This window comes from Musca autumnalis, unplaced genomic scaffold (assembly GCF_047663935.1).
Source record: "Musca autumnalis isolate F117 unplaced genomic scaffold, ASM4766393v1 scaffold_5, whole genome shotgun sequence".
Classification (NCBI taxonomy): Eukaryota; Metazoa; Arthropoda; class Insecta; order Diptera; family Muscidae; genus Musca; species Musca autumnalis.
The window spans coordinates 140,870,940-140,891,747 of NW_027412088.1; the positions used below are offsets into that span (position 1 = coordinate 140,870,940).

Below are 20,808 nucleotides of genomic sequence, written 5' to 3' on the forward strand. Positions count from 1 at the left end.
GTACAGCACATTCAATTTAAAAATTGGAAAGTTGTCAACATAATTATTCCATCAGCACAATAGACAAATTTGCTTTGTTTCTTTTGTTTTTGCGTCATCCTCGGAATGAATTTTTTTATTTATTTATTTATGCTAAGCTAATACAATAACCTAGCCCATAGGGCCATCATCGGCTTTTTTCCTTTATATTATGGCCAATTTACATTAGCAACTTTTTCGTCATTTAGAGCTGTTTCGTCATTTATTTGCTAAAACAGGCAACATTTTGCGTCATTTACCATACAAAAATAAATGACGATAGCTACGTCATTTATGCTTAGTTTACATTTGGCGACGTTTCGTGATTTCGAGGGCGTTTCGTGATTTCGCGCGGAATCAAGCAAAATTTATCATGATTTCGCATACAAAAATGAAATCATCTCATTTCGTGATTTCAGCGAAATCAACATCGAAATCACAGTACACATGATATACAACCCTGTTTTTGCCTAAAAAATACCAAAAGTTGCAACACTTTTCACGTATCACAATAAACAAGGTAGATGGTCAATTGCTGCAACAAAAAATTTTAGTATCAAAATTTGTAAACAATGTGAAAAAATATTAAATTACTTTGTTACAATGCTATTTTTCATTGTGTTCCCGTACTTTTTTAATGGTATTGTTAGAAAAAAGAGCGAATTGTTTCCCCATACAAATTTCTTAAAAAAATACGGGAACGGAAAAATGACGGAAATTGCAAAAACTCCAGCATAAATGTCAAAATCAACGTATCAGCTATCATATTAGATGCCAATGAACATGTTGGCTGCTAGTTTCCACTAGGCCAAAATTGTATGGCAGAAAACAGGAGAAGAGGGTCTTATTCGGCGCTATTTTAGTTTAAAGAGAAGTGCAAGTCTTGCTAGATTTCGGAGTACGGGAACGCATTTTTAGCACTAAACGGGTAAACTACTGCAAGTACTAATATTGTGCAGGTTCTGAGCACAACTTTTATCTATCAAAATTTATTATAACGAAGTCTCAACGATAAAATCATTTTTTTTTTATTTTTTCATTTGTATGTACTATACACAATTAATACGATATATAGATAATTTTACGATAATTTTCCAAATAAAGTTGTAAAGTTCTATATTGTCGTATATTTTTGATGATTAATTCAATTTACAACAACTTGTTTTGAAAATTCATGTTCGATCAGCTGCGCATATGCATCTACCTTGATCATTGTGATATGTTTGAAATCAACAAAAAATAAGTGTAAACACCGGGGTGTATTTCAGGATTTCGTGAAATCCAGTGGATTTTGGAGCGCAAGTGTAAACTTGGCATTATTCTAAAGAACGCACGAAAACACCATACTTTTATACGCAACCCTGCTTTTTCGTCATAAACTACCAAAAAATGCAACTGTTTTATGATGTCTTTGTTTGTTTGTGTGTGTTGTAGAAAAACAAAAATACTCAAACGATGACAAAAGTGAAAATAAATGGTTAAAAAAACTTGCAAAAATTATGTTTTTCTGTTTTTGGAATTAATTTAAGTTATTTGATACACATTTGTGTTGTGAAATTCCTATTTTTCTGAATAAATATATTGTGTGCGTGTGTTTTTGTTATTGTATAAGTGTGTATGTGCGATTGTGTGCGTAAGCAAATGACGCAAAAAAACAGATGTAAATACACTTCATTTGATTCTAGGATTTCGTAAAACGAAATCATTTAATATGCATATGTAAATTGGACTTTACACTCACTACTTCGTCAATTTGCTTTTATTATGACAGACTGTATCGCTATTTTCAATAGTAATATTCAAAATTAATAGGAACACAGTAATTATTTACTTTTTATATGATATTTAGGCTGGGTACACATTGTCAGTTTTGAATGACAGCTTTGTTGTTGCTTGCAAGTGTGGCCGTTCATTTTTGTTATTCATCATGCAACCACAAAATATTTTGTGGTTGCTGGACGGTTTGACAGTTATCGATAATTGCAAAAAATCATCATTCAAAACTGACAATGTTTACTGTACTTTACACCGCAAAATTTATTCATTGAATGACACTTTTTTGTTCACACTATCAAACTAGCAAACAACCAACAGTTGACTGTCCAACATCCACAAACAATTTTGTGGTTGCCTGATGATTGACGTAAATGAAGGGCCACACTGGCAAGCAACCGATTATTTGAGCAAAGCTGTCAGTCGAAACTGATCGTGTGTACCCCGTTTTAATGCCTTGTTCATACTAATGCTAGGTTTACATTTACGAAATACACTCGATTTCAACTGTCAAACCCATAGGTTAAACGTCAAATGAAATCCAATGGATTTCAGATGAAATTTAATTTGACGTTTGCGCTATGGAATTGACAGTTGAAATCCAGTGGATTTCGTAAATGTAAACTTAGCATAAGGCTAATGCTTGGTTTACATTTATGAAATCCACTCGATTTCAACTGTCAATTCATTTGCGTGTACGTCAAATGAAAACTCATCTGAAATCCTTTGGATTTCATTTGACGTTTAAGCAATGGAATTGACAGTTGAAATCGAGTGGATTTCGTAAATGTAAACAAAGCATAATTCGCTTTCTATTTGTTGTTCGAACCCAAATTACGATGTAAATATATATTTCATTTCCCATACAAAATTTTGAGAACGAACAACGATTTTTGTACATTGTTCAATTTAAATTACTCTCAGAACGACGATAAAATATGTCCCATCTCTAACAAATGAGAGAATTTATTAAAATAAATTAATTATGACAGAAAAAATAAATAATTTAAAAATTTATTAAAAACCCAAACATTTTTAGAAAAACTGCAAAACATGAATGAAAAGTACACGGTTTAAGGACCAGCATGCATTCAAATCATGGCAGAACTACCAGGTAGTGGTATCACACCAGCTGATCGAATATGAAAAGTCAAATCCCTTTATAAAAAAATTATTTTTGTTGTAATTTCCCCAACAACATAAAGGAAGTTTTGACATAACATATTCAAAATTTTACGATGCCACTACCTGGGTAATTGTGCCATGATTCAAATCATAGCAAATTATGTGTTCCCTTCCATTGCAGTTGTATTTCTTGTTCATCGTTTCAAATTCACGCACAAAAAACAAAAATCAAATGCCTGCTAGAAAGTCTGTATACCAAAAAGTTATTTTGGCAGGTCTCTCTCTAGTTAATTTTTAAAATAGAAAAATTTGAAAATATACTGAAAACACCAAAATTGTGAGAAAAACTAGAAAACATGAATGAAACTAATATAATTTAATATTAAATAGATATCAGAAAGAAGGACAACTATTTTTTCAGTTCATATCAATTAACTTTACTCGTCTTTTGGCTAAAACTTTCTTTAAAATCAGTAAACAAAAACTATGAAAATATTAATCATGTTGCTATGAATGATGTACCATGTCGTATGAACGGGTTAATTCGTGTACGTAATTATGAGAACGAACGACGTTATTCAAATGCTGGTATGAACATGGCATTACAGAATTCCACTACAGGAACAGACCATTTGTGTGGAAAATAATTGGTCTGTTCCAGAACTGCAAGAATCTACTAATATTTACTGTTTTTCCCATAACATAAAGGAAAAAATGTTGTAGTAGTAAAAATTAGTAGTTTCTTGCAGGTTCTGTTGAACAACGAATAAAGAGCGAATTACCATCAGTATTAACAAGGCTTTAATTTAACTTGGTAATTGGTATGTTTCAGAACTCCAAGAATCTACCAAATTTTGTTATTTTCCGATATTATAAAGCAAAAAATGTTATCGTAGTAAAAATTAGTAGATTATTGTAGTTCTGGATGAGACCAATTATTGTAATATGAATGCGACAAAAATTCTTTTGTACACAGATGAACAGAACAATAAGTTCGAGTTTCAAGAAAAAAAAAAAACACAACTTAAGATTTTCAAATGGAATTTCTGAATTTCAAATGATTTTTTTAATCACAAATGAAATGCACTTGTAAAATGGCAACGCACTTGTCATTGGGGTTTTAAAATTTTATTGATGTTACCACCAATTTTATTTTTGATTTTAGTTATAAAATTAATAAAAAAAAACAAAACATTAACAAATTAATTTAAATAACACGATTCATATTGTTATCGCGTAACGTCAATAACAACACCGGCACCGTAGATATCCGAAGCGCAGAGAGGGAATACCGTGTGCTACAAAACCGTTTAACCCGGAATCTTTACCGAACACGGGAGAGGGATACGGGCTACAACATACAAACCCCTTATTGGTGGTAGGAAATTGTTAGATAGGCACAAAAATACACAAGCCTTATTTGGGCAAAAAACAACAGTCCAGTGGACACCCTCGTTCACAAATCCTCTTAGGGACAAGGCAAGAAATGGCGATATGCACACCGAACACAGTCCTTTTGGGCAAGGTGGAAACACGACACTATGATCAACAACACAGACCCCTTTTGGGCAAGATTAGATTTTAAACACAATTTGAGGAATAAAAGACGTTTATTTTCGATTCTTTTCCTTTCAATAATTAGGATTGGGATTTATTTCACTTTTCGAGTTTCTTATTAGCTATTATCGTTCAAAGCGAGCGGCGTTTGTTTTATGTTTTTTCACGAGAGCTAAATTGCTAGAAAGCGGTACGAACGATCAACAAAGACTGGCAATAAAAGGGCAAAGGCAATAACAAAGGGCGAGAACTGTCATACAAAATGCCAGTGGTGCCATATGCAACGGTTCGCGTACGCAGGGGAAGTGCCTTAAGCTAGGTTTACACTTAGATATATATTTACAAAGTTAAACTAGTCGACTTACAAGATGCATTTATGAGACAAAACCCCATGCGTGTGCGACCATGCCGCCTCCCTTGAACGATTAGTTCAACAAGTTATGTCTACTATATAGATAAAAAGGTAATAATTCAGATAAGATAGTTTGACTACCAACAAAAAAAAATAAAATTCATTATAAAACAAAGGCAATTCAATTCACCCCCTACGGGGAATATAAAGAAAATCAATAGTATTTATAAAACTATCTATGGCAATGATAAAGACATTTCTCAGTCAGACTTCTCCGGGCCAGATTAATCTTCTATCGTATTACGGGACAAAAATTCTTGCTCCAAAGCTGTGCTCTCGACATCCTTAGCCACCGGACCAAAAAAGGCAAACCCAAATATCGTGTTTTGTTTGTAGGGTAACCCCTTCTGTTCTTGCGGTAACCCTAAGTAAACGTATTTTGCCACATCCTGTCCCAGCACTAGCGAGCAACCCCACGGGAGATAAAAGGACGTGTCTGCCACGTCTTCGATGTCGCACATTTTCCATACTGGTCCCGGGACACAATGAGCCTGAGGCGTGCGCTGAGGTGCAAACTTACCACACTTTAACCTTACAGTTAACGTCCGCACCTCACTGTGCCTATCAGTGAGTTGGATTTTGTAATCTGGAATGTCATAGTCCGTTCTAAAAGGCATGCGGCAGTATGGTGGTGCGATGTAGCTCTCGGGCACTGTTGGGTCAAGCAAAACCCGCATAACACGGTTCTCCGTACCTTCCCCATGAAGACGCACTAGAACCTGAGCCGTCATCTGTAGCCATTGCGTCTTACTATCATCCAGAGGGTGAAGAAGGGTGTGATGCCGACGCCAGCATACGCGACACACGTCACAACTTCGACAGTCTTTCAGTGTGTGAGAGAGACCCAAACAATTCTCGCACACTTTCTTCTCTTGCACAAACCTCATCTTCTCCTTCGGGTGCAGGGACAAGAAGCATCGACACAGCCTGAGAGAGTGGCGAGTGGAACAAATTGGGCAACGATACTCCTCCATAAAGTTCATCTCTCCTAGGGGAAAACAAACGATTTATGTATATATATATATATATTATTTTTTTTTTTAATAGTCTTGATGGTATTAGGGCAATAAAGGATTGGGATAGGATAAGTATGGAGTTATTGCGAACGAGGTAACAAAACTAATTTATGAACAGGACGTCGGAACACGCCAGAGGCAGTCTTTAAGTCCACGACCCTTACGTGTCCATCTGGGCCAGGATACAACTTTATGATACGTCCTAAACGCCATTCTGTCGGACTTCCCATTTCTTGGGGCAAGACGACCAAATCATTTAATCTTAAATTTGCTGATGGATGCTTCCACTTATTTCTCTTATTGAGTTCTTTCAAGTAGTCCGATTTCCATCGGCGACCGAATTCTTGGTGTATGATCTTTAACTTTCGCCATCGATTTAGCAAAGCAGTCTGGGACGGAACTTCCTCGGGTTCGGCCGGAGACAGTAGTGGCGATCCAATCAAAAAGTGACCAGGCGTAAGAGCCGTCAGGTCATCAATATCTTCCGACTGAGGAGTCAACGGGCGTGAATTGAGGCAGGCTTCGATCGCAGCTAACATGGTACAGAACTCCTCAAATGTATAACGAATCTGTCCAGCGATCTTTTTAAGGTGTGTTTTACAACTTTTAACGCCCGCCTCCCATAGACCTCCCATATGCGGAGAAGCAGCTGGTATGAAATGCCATTCGAGTTTGTGATGGCTGTACCGCTGTATCGCGGTCTGCTTCGTTTCAGAAATAGCCTTTTGAAAATTCTCCCTAATTTCTCGAGCCGCGCCAACAAAATTACGACCATTGTCGGAGAATATTTTGCTGGGACAGCCTCGTCGCGAGACAAATCGTGTCAACGCTGCCATAAAGGCCGGGGTAGAGAGGTCGCTGACTGCTTCCAGATGAATTGCTTTAGTAGCAAAACAAACGAAGAGACAGATGTAGCCTTTGATGATGCGACAGCCGCGACCGTGAAAGGTTTTCAGGTCAAAAGGACCGGCATAGTCGACTCCCGTGTTTGCAAACGGTCTGCTTAACATCGTCCTTTCCGGTGGTAAAGCTGCCATCACCTGTCCTTGCAGCCTTTTACGGGCCAAAACACATTTGATGCAATTTTTAATTTGGGATTTTACTAAGTTTCTTCCCCTTATAATCCAGCACTCTAATCTTATAGTTGCCATCATTAATTGAGGTCCTCCATGCAAGGTCATATCGTGTATGAACGAGACATACAGTTTGGCAAATTTGCTCGCAGAGGACAAGATAAAAGGGTGTCTTTCACTTGGGGACAGAGATGCTGTGGATCCTAATCGCCCATTGGCACGAATTATCCCCTCCTTATCGAGGTAGGGTGTAAGAGTTAGAAGAGTGCTCCTTTTGTCCAATTGCTTCCCTTGAGACAGAGCCGCATATTCAGCAGGGAAATATATCTTTTGGGACAACTTGATTAGATGATTTCGGCCGGCAGCTAGCTCCTTGAAGGATAATTGTTTACTGTCGTATGTGTAAGTATGTCTTGAGGTAGGATGAAGAGCTCTGATAAATCTCTCTATGTATCCAAACACGTGTACCGCGGTAAGGAAACGGTGAATATGGTTTAAGTGCGCTTCTGGATCTTGACGGTCCGCTTCGCCTACTCTCGATTCCTTCGAAGGGTGCGACGACTCCTCAGACCTAGCTACCAATACTTGAGAGGCATATGTTTTCGGTACGCCATTTTCTGGTGAGGTTTTCATTTCTAAACGTATCTCTGGGATACATTTTGTTGAGGGCCAGAATTTCTCATCCTTTTGGAGCCAGTTGGGTCCAAACCACCACAGACTTCTCTCCTTTAATTCTAAAGGAGTCACCCCCCGGGTTGCAAGGTCTGCGGGGTTGTCATGTGTGGAAACATGCTTCCAGATATCTCCAACTGCGTCATGAATTTTCGCCACCCTGTTTGCCACAAATGTTGTCCAGGTGTGGGAAGGTTTTTTGAGCCACGCTAGGACTATTGTTGAGTCCGACCAAAGATGTAGTGTATGATTTTTAATACACAACTGGGGTAGAAATGTATGGATCAAATCTGCCAACAGATGAGCGCCACATAGCTCTAGACGGGGCAAAGAAACTTTCTTTATTGGTGCAACTTTAGATTTCGCGACCAATAAATTAGTAGCAATTGTGTTCCCTACTGCTACTCTGGCATATAAAACAGCAGCATAGGCCAGTTCTGAGGAATCACAGAACCCATGCAACTGTATGGTGCATTCTGGCGAGTATTTTATCCATCTAGGTATCGTTATCTTATCAATGTGAATGTAGCTTTCTAAAAATGATTTCCATTTCACTAGAGAAATTGGTTTCAGGTGATCATCCCACTTAATTTCATCCAACCACAAATGCTGCATGAATATTTTTGCTGTTATCACCACAGGCGCCAGCCACCCCAAAGGATCAAACAGACGGGCTATCACCGACAAGACCTCTCTTTTTGTAAACGTATTTCTTTCCGCTATTTTTTCTGTTACGAAATAAAATGTGTCTGTGGCCGCGTTCCATCTTATTCCTAGAGTTTTGGCCATGCTTTTACTATCAAAATCTAGGAATTCTCCATGGAGAAGATGGTCTCGGGGCAGATCTTTTATAATATCCCTACTATTGGATGTCCACTTACGTAACTGAAATCCTGCGGATCCCAGAATGTCTATCAGTTGCTGTTTCGCGGCTATTCCTTCAGGGACCGAATGTATGCCAACTAGGGCGTCGTCAACATACATGTTATCTCTTAATATTTTTGCTCCTATGGGGAATCTATACTCCTCATCGTGGGCCAGTTGTAACAATGTTCGTAGTGCCAGGTATGGGGCACAATTGAGACCGAAGGTTACCGTTTTTAACTGATAGTCTTTGACTTCTTCATCAGGGGAAGAACGATAAACGATGCGCTGGAAAGTAGCGTGCTTTGGGTTGACCTGTATCTGTCTGTACATTTTCGTTATGTCTGCATTAAAGACAAATTTATACAGACGCCAATTCATAATCAGTGAGATTATGTCGTTTTGCAGAACCGGGCCCACATATAATAAGTCGTTAAGACTCTTACCAGTTGCCGTAGGGCAAGAACCATTGAAAACTACCCTGAGTTTTGTTGTAGTACTTTCTGGCTTATACACGCCGTGATGAGGCAAATAAAAACAAGGATCCGAGTACGTCTCTGTCGTTTCAACTAATTCCAAATGTCCCAGGGACATATACTCTTGTATGACGTCATCATACATCGATTTAAGCTCTGGTTTCTTACTCATTGACTGTTCGTTTCGTAAGAATTGACAAAGAGCTACGTACCTATTGGAACCGAGAACCGATTTCGTCGGCGTTCCATTTTTAAAGGGCAAATCGACACTATATCTTCCATCCTTATTCCTATTAACGGTAGATTTATATATGTCTTCACAAATTTGATCCTCCTCAGAGACAGTTGGTTTGGTTGGGACCTCCTCGATTTCCCAAAATCGGGCCAACTGTTTGTCAATTGATACTCTCGTACAATGTGACGCTCTAACCGTATGTCTCGCTGTACTATTTCCTGTTGGGCCAGTCACGATCCATCCAAAGACCGTTTCCTGGGCTACCAACGATCCCAATATCCCATGTTCCACTCCACTGAGTAGAATTAGTGGGTACAAATTTCCTCCTATAAGGACGTCTATTGGGGCACTTTTATAGAATTCCGGGTCAGCAAATTTTAGATTAGGCAGTTTGTTTCTTTCAACGTGATTAAAAGAATGAGTGGGAACATTTCCCGTGACGTCTGGGACCACTAATGCATCGATTTCCAATGAAAAATTCGGATTTACCAAGGATGATATCTTAAAAATGGCTATTTTTGAACATCTCGCTAGGCATTCGCCGCCGAGACCACTAATTTCAGCCGTTATCGGCATTGTAGGTAGTTTTAAGAGTTTCTGTACTCTTCTTGAAACAAATGAATCGTCCGAGCAGGGATCGATTAGGGCTCTGACCTTGTGAGACATACCATCTTTGACAATTGTAACCCAAGCCGTGGCTAACATTGTCTTGTTCGCTACTGAAGTGTGGTAAGTTCTGACATTCTCAGAGGTTGACGGCAATTCTGTGGACTGTACAGTAGATGTCTGAGAAGACTGGGACACTTTTTTTGACACTTTCGATCTGTTGTCTCCCTGTTGGGACAATTTTGCTCTGTGCAAGAGCGTGTGGTGTTTCGAATTACACTCAGAACAAGTTTTCTGGCTAGTGCAATTTGCCACCATATGGCCTTGAGCTAGGCAGTTCAGACAGTGGTTGTCGCGTTTGACAATGGATAACCTATTGTTAAAATCCATGCTCAAAAACTTGGGACATGAACGCAAAATATGGCTTCCTTTACACAAATTACATTTTGGATTGTTCACCTTTGTGTGGTGAACTTTATAGTTCTTCGATCTGTCAAAGTTATGGAACTTCTGCTGTTGGGGCAAAGAAGATCGCGAGCCTTGTGGGCCATATATATCGGATACACTCTCTAGTGCATGATATCTTTCTGTTAAAAAGGTATTTAGGTCCTCCCAGGATGGCATTTCGGTTTTTTTAGCTATCGACTGTTCCCAAAGAGACAATGTTAACTTTGGTAGCTTTGAGGAACATTGGAATACAAAGATAGGATCCCATGATCCAATATCTATTTTGTATAACTTTAGCACTGCAATTGCATTATTAATGTCTCTTTGCAGTTTTTTCAAAGAACTCGATGATTCTTGAGAACATTGGGGCAAATTAAAAATAGTTCGCAATTGATTATTTATTAAAATACGCTTGTTTTCATACTGGCACTTCAAATTTTCCCATGCGATATCAAAACCCTCATCAGTCAGAGGTATATGCTGAATTATTTGTTTCGCTTCCCCGCTAGTTTTCTGGAAAAGATGATACAATTTCTCTACGGGGTTAAGTTTTTTATTGCTTGCATATATTGCCGTAAACAAGTCTCGGAAACTGGGCCATTTTAAATAATCCCCATAAAATATTTCTGTATCGCATGGTGGGACAGTAACTGACGAACTAATTTTTTGATTTATCTTTGAAGACGATGCTTTTATGCTATCTTTCGCATCTCCTATCCGGGTGAGACATTTCATATATATTTTATGAATTTCGCTTTTTTTGTTTCTTACAGTGGTTTTGTCCTTTTTCTGAAAATCAGGGTCAGAAATACATTTTTTATAACAGGCTTTCCACTCTTCCCATAAGTTTTCTAGTTCTTGTTTTTCTGCATCCAAGGCTATATCGTTATATTCTTTCAGATCGGCTTCTGTAAGCTGACTTTCAAACGACGTTATCTCCTCACACTGAACTAAAAATTCTTCCATTACGCCCATTGCGATTAGAATCAGGTCAATAAATTAAATATTTTTGAAGCCAAAAATATGTATTAAGTCGCTGCTAAGCAACTGGGACAAATCTTCAACGATGTTTGGGAAAGTATTGATTTATTGAAAATGAACTTGTTCCTCAATTTAAGTCTCAAAATTGGGAAAAGGTAAATTCAATTTGAAAACTCGTTGTTTTTATTTTATGTTTGTTTTGGAAGGATTTTATCATGTGATTTACGGAATAATAATCTCCTTTTTAGAGACAGAAATTGCAATAATATCGAGATTATAAAAAGCTGTTTTTATTTTTCAATAGAGTTTTGAACCACTGTTCATGCAAACGTATGCCCTGATGTATGAAATACTGCCCACCACGGAGACAGATAAATGTATTTATTTTCAGTTTGTTCCCAGAAAAAATATAAACAGGATAATCCACGAATGATTTATTGTTCTATGGGACAGTATTTTTCTATAATCAATTGCAGTATTATTTTTTACTTGTATGTATGTATATTGCTTTCAGCACCACTGTGCTCAGAATATACAGATTTTTCAAATCAAAGCAAGTTGTTAATAGCGTAAAAAAATTACTAAAACAAAACGATACTCGATCAAAGTTCTCTTTCAAAATTTTTAATGTCGACGACTTCAATAGAGACAGTGTGACAACAAATATCGCCAACAAAACGCAGTACTCTCTTTCTTATATGTATGTTTCTTTTGTATGACTACCACCAGGATTTCGCTAACTATCTAAGTGCAATCAGCACCAAGCACGAAACAACCAAGTAAAGGAAAGCAAAGGCAACCGAACAACTTCTTGTGCGACACTAATAGTTTTCTTTCCAATTTACGGTAATTGTGTGTGGGGCATTGAAAAGAAGAAATTGCAACATCTACTTTAGTAAACAATAGATTTTTGTCTCTCCTCAAGGTTTCCCCAAAACGATCCAAATTTTTAAATACGGTTGATAATATGAATTGTTTTCAATGGGGTCGTATCTACGTAAACAATTTTGCTTTGAATTTTTATTATTTATTTATTTGTACTGCATTTCAAAGCACTGTGTTTAGAAATGTTCTTTTCTTTATATGGTAAAAACAGTGCGAAGCGACAATTACAGCAGAGAGTAGCACACCAAAGGTAGAGAGACAGATATACTGTGAGTGTGATTGTTTGTCCGCCAAAAACAAAAACAAACCAAGCAACCACCAAAAAATCCTGTGCACGGGGTTAAACGTTTTCCACCACACCACAGTGTCTCTTCTTAACAAGTATGCCAACAACAGGTGTATCAGCTCAATGAATAAAAACTAAAGACCATATAAAATAAAAACGTGCTACCAGCAACTGCTTTGTTATTGATAAAATTATTTATATTTATTTCTTTTTCGGACCAGTTCAAATTATGCGCACCATCAATTTTTATAAACTTCTTTCCGTGCCACTGTGCCTAGATTATTGTTTGTATGCAAGAGTAATTGCCAACTCAAAGGCCCTTCTAATGACATATAGGCCAATACCAGTCGATTGCCGCAATGTTGTTATAAAATATGCATCGGATAGATGACAATGTTTTGCTCCTTTGTTATTGTTTTTATACTCCCTTCTTGGGACAAAAACTCATTTATTATTTATCCAATATTCTCTTAACTTGGTGCCAGTACTCTTGTTGTTCGGTGTATGTAGTCTCTTCCAGTGTTACCGTGAGCGGATAGTACAATTCCAATTGGTAACACAATTTGTATTCAAATTACAGAGAATGTTAATGAGACAGACCGTGGGTAAGAGAGAATATTTGGCAAATTAAATTTATGAGACGATGTAGTCAAAGAGAAAAAAAGTATTGTCTGCTGATGACAAGGAATAAAAAGGCAAATCTCTTTTGTATTACTACACCAAATAAACGCGTTTCCGATTGGCATTAAATTTTGCAAAATTGTATTATTTAGTTTATTTAATTAAGAAATTTCCCCGTTTCGAGGCAGTTTTTTTATTTTACTTTCTTAAAATATAAAATGTATTTTTCCAACTCTCCTAATGCTTGCATTTAACTCTTCTTCTTCTTAAAATAATAAGAGACCGAAGGAGCTGTTCAAATAGATCACATCAGTGTGCAAGTTTATCAAATAAATACTCTTTAACATGCGTTTGTATGGGTGCTTATGCGCCAAAAATTGTTTCTATTTACTTTTGCTTCTTCTCTTCTTATGTAGGTGATGACACTAACCTACCGCAAAAACAACAACAATTGCCTGGTAACGGCTTGTGTTTATTCTTATTTCCTTTTTTTTTCAAATTATGTTATTTATCTTTTTTTTTTCTCGAAATTTTGCAACGTCGCATTTAGCAATGACACCAAAAACAAGGGAATGGATGGAGGGACAGGTTATGGTGGGTACAGGTTAAAGTGGGTACAGGTTATGGTGGGTACTAAAATCTTGCACTGTACGTACCTCAATTTGCTTGATATCTGCCTGATATGATGATGTAGTCGCTGCGTTGTCTAGTGGTTCGATAGGACCATATGTTATCGCGTAACGTCAATAACAACACCGGCACCGTAGATATCCGAAGCGCAGAGAGGGAATACCGTGTGCTACAAAACCGTTTAACCCGGAATCTTTACCGAACACGGGAGAGGGATACGGGCTACAACATACAAACCCCTTATTGGTGGTAGGAAATTGTTAGATAGGCACAAAAATACACAAGCCTTATTTGGGCAAAAAACAACAGTCCAGTGGACACCCTCGTTCACAAATCCTCTTAGGGACAAGGCAAGAAATGGCGATATGCACACCGAACACAGTCCTTTTGGGCAAGGTGGAAACACGACACTATGATCAACAACACAGACCCCTTTTGGGCAAGATTAGATTTTAAACACAATTTGAGGAATAAAAGACGTTTATTTTCGATTCTTTTCCTTTCAATAATTAGGATTGGGATTTATTTCACTTTTCGAGTTTCTTATTAGCTATTATCGTTCAAAGCGAGCGGCGTTTGTTTTATGTTTTTTCACGAGAGCTAAATTGCTAGAAAGCGGTACGAACGATCAACAAAGACTGGCAATAAAAGGGCAAAGGCAATAACAAAGGGCGAGAACTGTCATACAAAATGCCAGTGGTGCCATATGCAACGGTTCGCGTACGCAGGGGAAGTGCCTTAAGCTAGGTTTACACTTAGATATATATTTACAAAGTTAAACTAGTCGACTTACAAGATGCATTTATGAGACAAAACCCCATGCGTGTGCGACCACATATGTTGGAACCATATACTTAATATTAATGAAAGCATCTTCGCCGCCATGTAATTCCAGAACTTGTAAAGTTTCATCAATCAAATCACCAAGATTCATATTGTTCTTTTGGGCATAGTCGATTTCATCGCCACAATTCACTAAAAATATGTACAAACGGAAATTTTATATCGAGGAAAATTTTTCTTTAAATTAGACTTACAATTTTTAACCTTATAGGCATTGAACATTGGTAGCAATTGTCGATAAAATGGCACCAAAGCTGGTCCAACTTGATCCGAAGATAATACCAATTGTTGTATGATTTTTAATGTTGTGCACATGACTTCCAAATTTTTCGTACTTAAGGCATCTAAAAGAAGGTAAGAAAGAAAAAAAATAAATACTACAAGATTGGAGTATTTCCTAATATATACTGTACACATGTTTGGTCTGTTCCAGTACTGCAAGAATCTACTAATTTTCACTATTTTTTTCGATAACATAAAGGAAAAAATGTTATCGTAGTAAAAAGTAGTAGTTTCTTGCAGGTTCTGGAATAGAACAGTTAGTCCCAATTTACATTAGGCGAGTTTACTTGCGGCAATTGTCAGTTTGATGGAGAGAGAGGTGAGGCATATGGTAACCCTTTGCCTCTCAGCCCCCTCTCTCACCAACAAACTGACAATTGCCGCAAGTAAACTCGCCTAATGTAAATTGGGACTTATGTGTAGGGTAGTTAAATTTTTGAGTACAAGTACTATCTTCTCATTCTATTTAGTTTAAAATAACCTTTTGTGATTCCCAAATAAAACAAGATGAATAGACTGCATAAAACTCAGTTTATATTTTCTTTATTTTCAACTATTCCAATTTCTTTATTAAAGTTCATTTCCTGGTATCATTAAAATGTAAATGTGTTGCATATTAATCATCCTGTATGTATGTACATAGCTGTTTGAAAAGAGGCGTTACGTTATTTATTTATATTACTGTAGAACAGATTCTTTGAAACTTTCTCCATACAACATTAAGTGGTTCGTTTGCTCAATAATTTGTACAAATTTGTACAAGTACAATTACTTCTTGCAGCCGACTAAAGGCCTTGACACATAAGCGGCTGGCATTCTGGCTGAAGTCATTTCTGGGAAAGGAAAAGGGCATTATACTAGAGTAGAGTAAACGAATCCAGTAACAATTTGTTCATTGTCTTCAGTTGCAATTATATAAAAAAGATATTTAAATGGGAATAACAAAAATATGTATAGAAAATTGAAATTTCACACAATTTTCATTGGGCAAATTAATAAATGCTCTGTTCCAGAACCTGCAAGAAGCTACTACTTTTTACTACGATAACAACTTTTCCTTTATGTTATCGAAAAAATAGTAAAAATTTGTAGATTCTTGCAGTACTGGAACAGACCAAAAATAATCAGGGCAGTCATGAATATTTCCCTCGGAATTTTCCGCAAGGAGAATAATTTTAAAAAGTTGAATTCTTTAAAATCAATTGCTCTGTTCCAGAACCTGCAAGAAGCTACTATTTTTTACTACGATAACATTTTTTCCCTTATGTTATCGGAAAAAATAGTAAAAATTAGTAGATTCTTGCACTTCTGGAACAGACCAAATATTTTAAAACTTTGAGAACCACTAGAATCAATTATGGGATATTCTTATCGAATTGACAAAAATTCCCTTTTTGGACATAAATATGAAAATAAAAAATTATGAAAATGGGGAAAGGTAACAAAGTCTCTGAGGACTTTATTCACACTATAGTTGCTTATTGTTGATCAAGGGGTTCTCTCCTGTATCGCTGGACCTCCCTCTCTAGAACGTAAAGATCCTTCTTGATGTGGTGATTGGGATGGCTCTCACGGTAACACCTAACCAAGTACTGCGACGAAAGCATCGCATTGTGTTGCTGTAATGGAAGAATCTTTGCAACCTCATGTATATGGTCCACTGAAACATGTTGTAGTTCTTCGTTTCCATTAGAAGCCGGTAACCATGTTATTATTTTTTTTCACCTTCAAATTTGTCGAGTACAAAGTTTTTAAAGAGAGCGTCTTTCAGCGCCATTTTCATTTAAAGAGAACTGAACATTTTACTACTTTTTGATGTACGGCAGTGGTGCACATGAAGAGCATGCTATTTTGGGTGATTGTATGGGAAAGAAAAACCAACTTTCTAAGAGTAATTTAAACATTTTAAGTTATGTTTTTTTTCATTGTTAAATCAATAAAGAAAGTCCAAAAAGGAAATTTGAATAAAGAACTATGTGTAAAAGTTAAAATTTTAGTTAAAAACCACGATTTTCATATATATCAAAGCAAATAATGTATACATCCGTGCGCATGTTAATCCGTTGCCTTCTCAAAAATAGAGTTATGTACTTCCGGAACGAACTAGTTCCAAGGAACTATTCCGGACAAGGAACTATTGGAACTATATCCAATTTTTCCATTTATATAGCTCCTTTCACTCTCCTTCCTTCAATTCCACACTCACTTCGATCTTTGGAATTTATTTTTATATCGATTTGTTTATGTCAATTAATCCACCAAATGATAAAAACAAAGAGAACGATGAAAGAGAAAGAATCGTTGAACTATTTTGGTCTCGGAACTATTTGGAACGAAGGAAGTAAAATAACGACGAACGATAAAGATTTATTGAACTACATCGGTCCCGGAACCATTTGGAACTATATTAAGAAAGATCGATCAGCTCCGGGAACTATATTGTCCAACTCTACTCAACAACGACTAAACAACTGCGCGTAAAGCGCTCGGCACATACGGTGCGTTGTGCGTTGCGGTACAACAACCACATGAAAAAAGTGTAAGTGAAGCCAAGTTTTTTGAAAAACAACAATATGGCTGACGCATTAAAGTTAAACATAATTTAACTGTTTTGGGACAACGCGTGTCCCAACGTGTCACTAAACGGACCGTATGTGCCGAGGGCTTAAAGGGCTCGGCACATACGGTCCGTTGAGCGTCGCGTTACAACAACCACATGAAAACTTCAAGAACAAACTTGGCATCACTTACACTTTTTTTCATGTGGTTGTTGTTATTAACGCTTGACACGACGCAGAACGGACCCTATGTGCCGGGGCCATTAAAGGGCTCGGCACATACGGTCCGTTGAGCGTCGCGTTACAACAACCACATGAAAACTTCAAGAACAAACTTGGCATCACTTACACTTTTTTCATGTGGTTGTTGTTATTAACGCTTGAAACGACGCAGAACGGACCCTATGTGCCGGGGCCATAAGTGTTCGTATGTGTTGTAGTTAACTTTTTCGAAAGATGCGTGCATGGTTGCTGTACGGGAACGCTTTGTGGTAAAAAATGTGTGAACAACTAATAAAATTGCGCCCGAATGTATGCTACACCAAAATCAAGGAAAATTTTACTGCGAATAAAAATCAAACAATCAGATTTGAATAAACTTGAAGAATACTGGTTATTTTGCTCGATATTGCCATATTTTTTTACATAATATAACGTTATACCCTAGACAGACGGCAGAGTTAATTTTCATTAAAAATTCCTTAATTTGAAACAAATATCAAAGACATAGAACTGTAAAGATTGGACATAGTGCATAATGCAGTTCAATTTTACTATTAAACCATAGATGGTGTTTGTGTTTAACATACAACTAACAGAACACGACGGCAACAAAAACAAGTATAACATAATGTTATGTCCCCATATTGGAATATAACATTATGTTAGACCTCCAACTCCATCTGCCGATGTATAGTAGCAATGGAAATGTCCCATCTTGTTATATTTTACAGTCTGTCGCAAAAATTAGTATACACTGTTGAAACCAGAATGTATTAGGGATAAATATCACTATAACTTATTGAAAACAACAAACAATTAGTTTTATTTGATAGACAAGAAGGTTGTCTTCCGTAATAACAATTAAAAGTGCGCAATATGTGCATACATTAGCAAATGTAGGGTTCGAATCCCAAAAAGACCAAAATTTATGTCGCAAAAGTTAGTATACAATGGAGAATCCTCGTAGAACTGTGTAAAAAATTCTTGATATTTTTGAACAAAATGAAACTAAATCTGTACTTAAGATCATAAAGAGTATATTAATTGGTTTTAATGGCAGTTATAGTACTTATAGTGACAAGTCCAACGTACACTGGGTCGTAAAATCCACAAAAATTGGTCATCTACAAATACAACGACTGTAGCGACAAAATTCCGGGTGTTATGTCCTGTTTATGGATTCTAAAGCCATGAAATGCTCAGAAAAGCTATAAAGTTTCAATATGGGGTGATCTTGATCGAGTTTCGGCTTGTCCTGTTTGAAAAAAACGGGAACTTCTTGAAGGAAACCCATACTTTTGAGGCCGTTGTCCTTTAGAAACGTGTAATAATCCTTAATCCTTACACATAAGGACTTTCCTTTTCAGTTAATTTTCTCACAAGTTATGTACCTTTTCACATTCCCACCAAAAACAAATAGTAGGAGAACCTCAAGTTCGGGTGTAAGTTCTACAGTGATACTCCACCACTACAGAAGGATATGATACCTTATTAAAAATTTTAATACAGAGCTTTCTCTGCTGTTATAACGCATGGATTGTGCAAGAACGTTCTGAAAAGCTGTGTTCGCTTCACTTAGGACCAAAATACAACTAAATGTATCAGTTAGAAGAAGTTCATTAGACATTAGTAGTACATTAGACACTAGGGACATGTGAAGCATGTTCGATACTGCTAAAAGGCCGGTAGGACAGTTTAACTGTAGGGCTTACAACGGACTTTGAGGTTCTCCTACTATTTACTTTTGGTGGGAATATGAAAAGGGGCAACATTTGTGAGAAAATTAACTCAAAAGGAAAGTCCTTATGTGTAAGGATTAAGGATTATTACACGTTTCAAAAGGACAATGACCTCAAAAGTATGGGTTTCCTTCAAGAAATTCCCGTTTTTTCATACAGGACAAGGCGAAACTCGATCAAGATCACCCCATATTGAAACTTTAGAGCTTTTCTGAGCATTTCATGGCTTTAGAATCCATAAACAGGACATAACACCCGGAATTTTGTCGCTACAGTTGTTGTATTTGTAGATGACCAATTTTTGTGGATTTTACGACCCAGTGTACGTTGGACTTGTCACTACAAGTTCTATAACTGTCATTAAAACCAATTAATATACTCTTTATGATCTTAAGTACAGATTTAGTTTCATTTTGTTCAAAAATATCAAGAATTTTTTACACAGTTCCACGAGGATTCTCCATTGTATACTAACTTTTGCGACATAAATTTTGGTATTTTTGGGATTCGAACCGTACATTTGCTAATGTATGCAAATATTGCGCACTTTGAATTGTTATTACGGAAGACAACCTTCTTGTCTATCAAATAAATCTAAATGTTTGTTGTTTTCTATAAGTTATAGTGATATTTATCACTAATACATTTTGGTTTCAACGGTGTATACTAACTTTTGCGACAGACTGTATGTCTTTGCAAATATACTTTTTACTACTGACTTTTCCATCACGATAAAGCCAAAATAAATTTATTTTCTTTATTATGTATTTTGTTGGGCTTTTCGTGGTCAGATTGCTTTATGACAATAAAAAACGTGTTTTATTTCATTTTCTGCTCGACGTTTCGCTGGCTTTTTTCCAGCTTTTTCAAGAGCTTTTTATTGAATATCTGGTAACAATTTAGGAGGAAATTTTAAATTTTAATTACCAGATATTCAATAAAAAGCTCTTGAAAAAGCTGGAAAAAAGCCAGCGAAACGTCGAGCAGAAAATGAAATAAAACTCGTTTTTTATTGTCATAAAGCAATCTGACCACGAAAAGCCCAACAAAATACATAATAAAGAAAATAAAAAATTACATTGGTCAAAAATATTAAGCAGAAACAAAATAAATTTAATTTATTCGCGATAATTTTGAGTCATTTTAATATTATAAAGATGTCACAAAACTGTAAAGAAACGTTTGAAGATAATTTTTTTTCGATAGAATTGGTATTGTGGGTAATGAAATGTTTGTGAAAATAAAAATTTTAAGGCTTTACCTAATTAATTGCGTGTGCGTTCGAAAAAACAAAAACAAAATACATGTGGTCTGTTCCAGAACTGCAAGAATCTACTAATTTTTACTATTTTTTTCCGATAACATAAAGGGAAAAATGCTATCGTAGTAAAAAAATAATAGCTTCTTGCAGGTTCTGGAACAGAGCAATGTATTTCAAATTGAAAACAAAAACAAATACATGTATTTTGTTTTTGTTTTTTGAACGC

The 20,808-nt window shown here is 36.5% G+C and overlaps 1 protein-coding gene across 2 annotated transcripts in view; it reads right to left on the bottom strand.

Annotated features, from left to right (window-relative positions):
- Positions 1-980: 980 nt before the first annotated feature.
- The window catches only part of LOC141404833 (parkin coregulated gene protein homolog), a 35,301-nt gene continuing 15,473 nt past the window's right edge, over positions 981-20,808 (bottom strand). Inside the window, exons 4-6 of one of the 2 annotated variants that reach the window (XR_012413082.1) lie at positions 14,715-14,864; positions 13,704-14,652; positions 981-5,873 (exon numbers count right to left, since the gene is read on the bottom strand). Coding sequence is in view for 1 of the 2 variants with exons in the window: in XM_073988570.1 (XP_073844671.1) it covers positions 4,119-4,138; positions 14,512-14,652; positions 14,715-14,864 (311 nt within the window). In the remaining variant the exon portion in view is untranslated. The remainder of the gene's footprint in view (positions 5,874-13,703; positions 14,653-14,714; positions 14,865-20,808) is intronic. The other variant, XM_073988570.1, reaches the window with a different exon arrangement.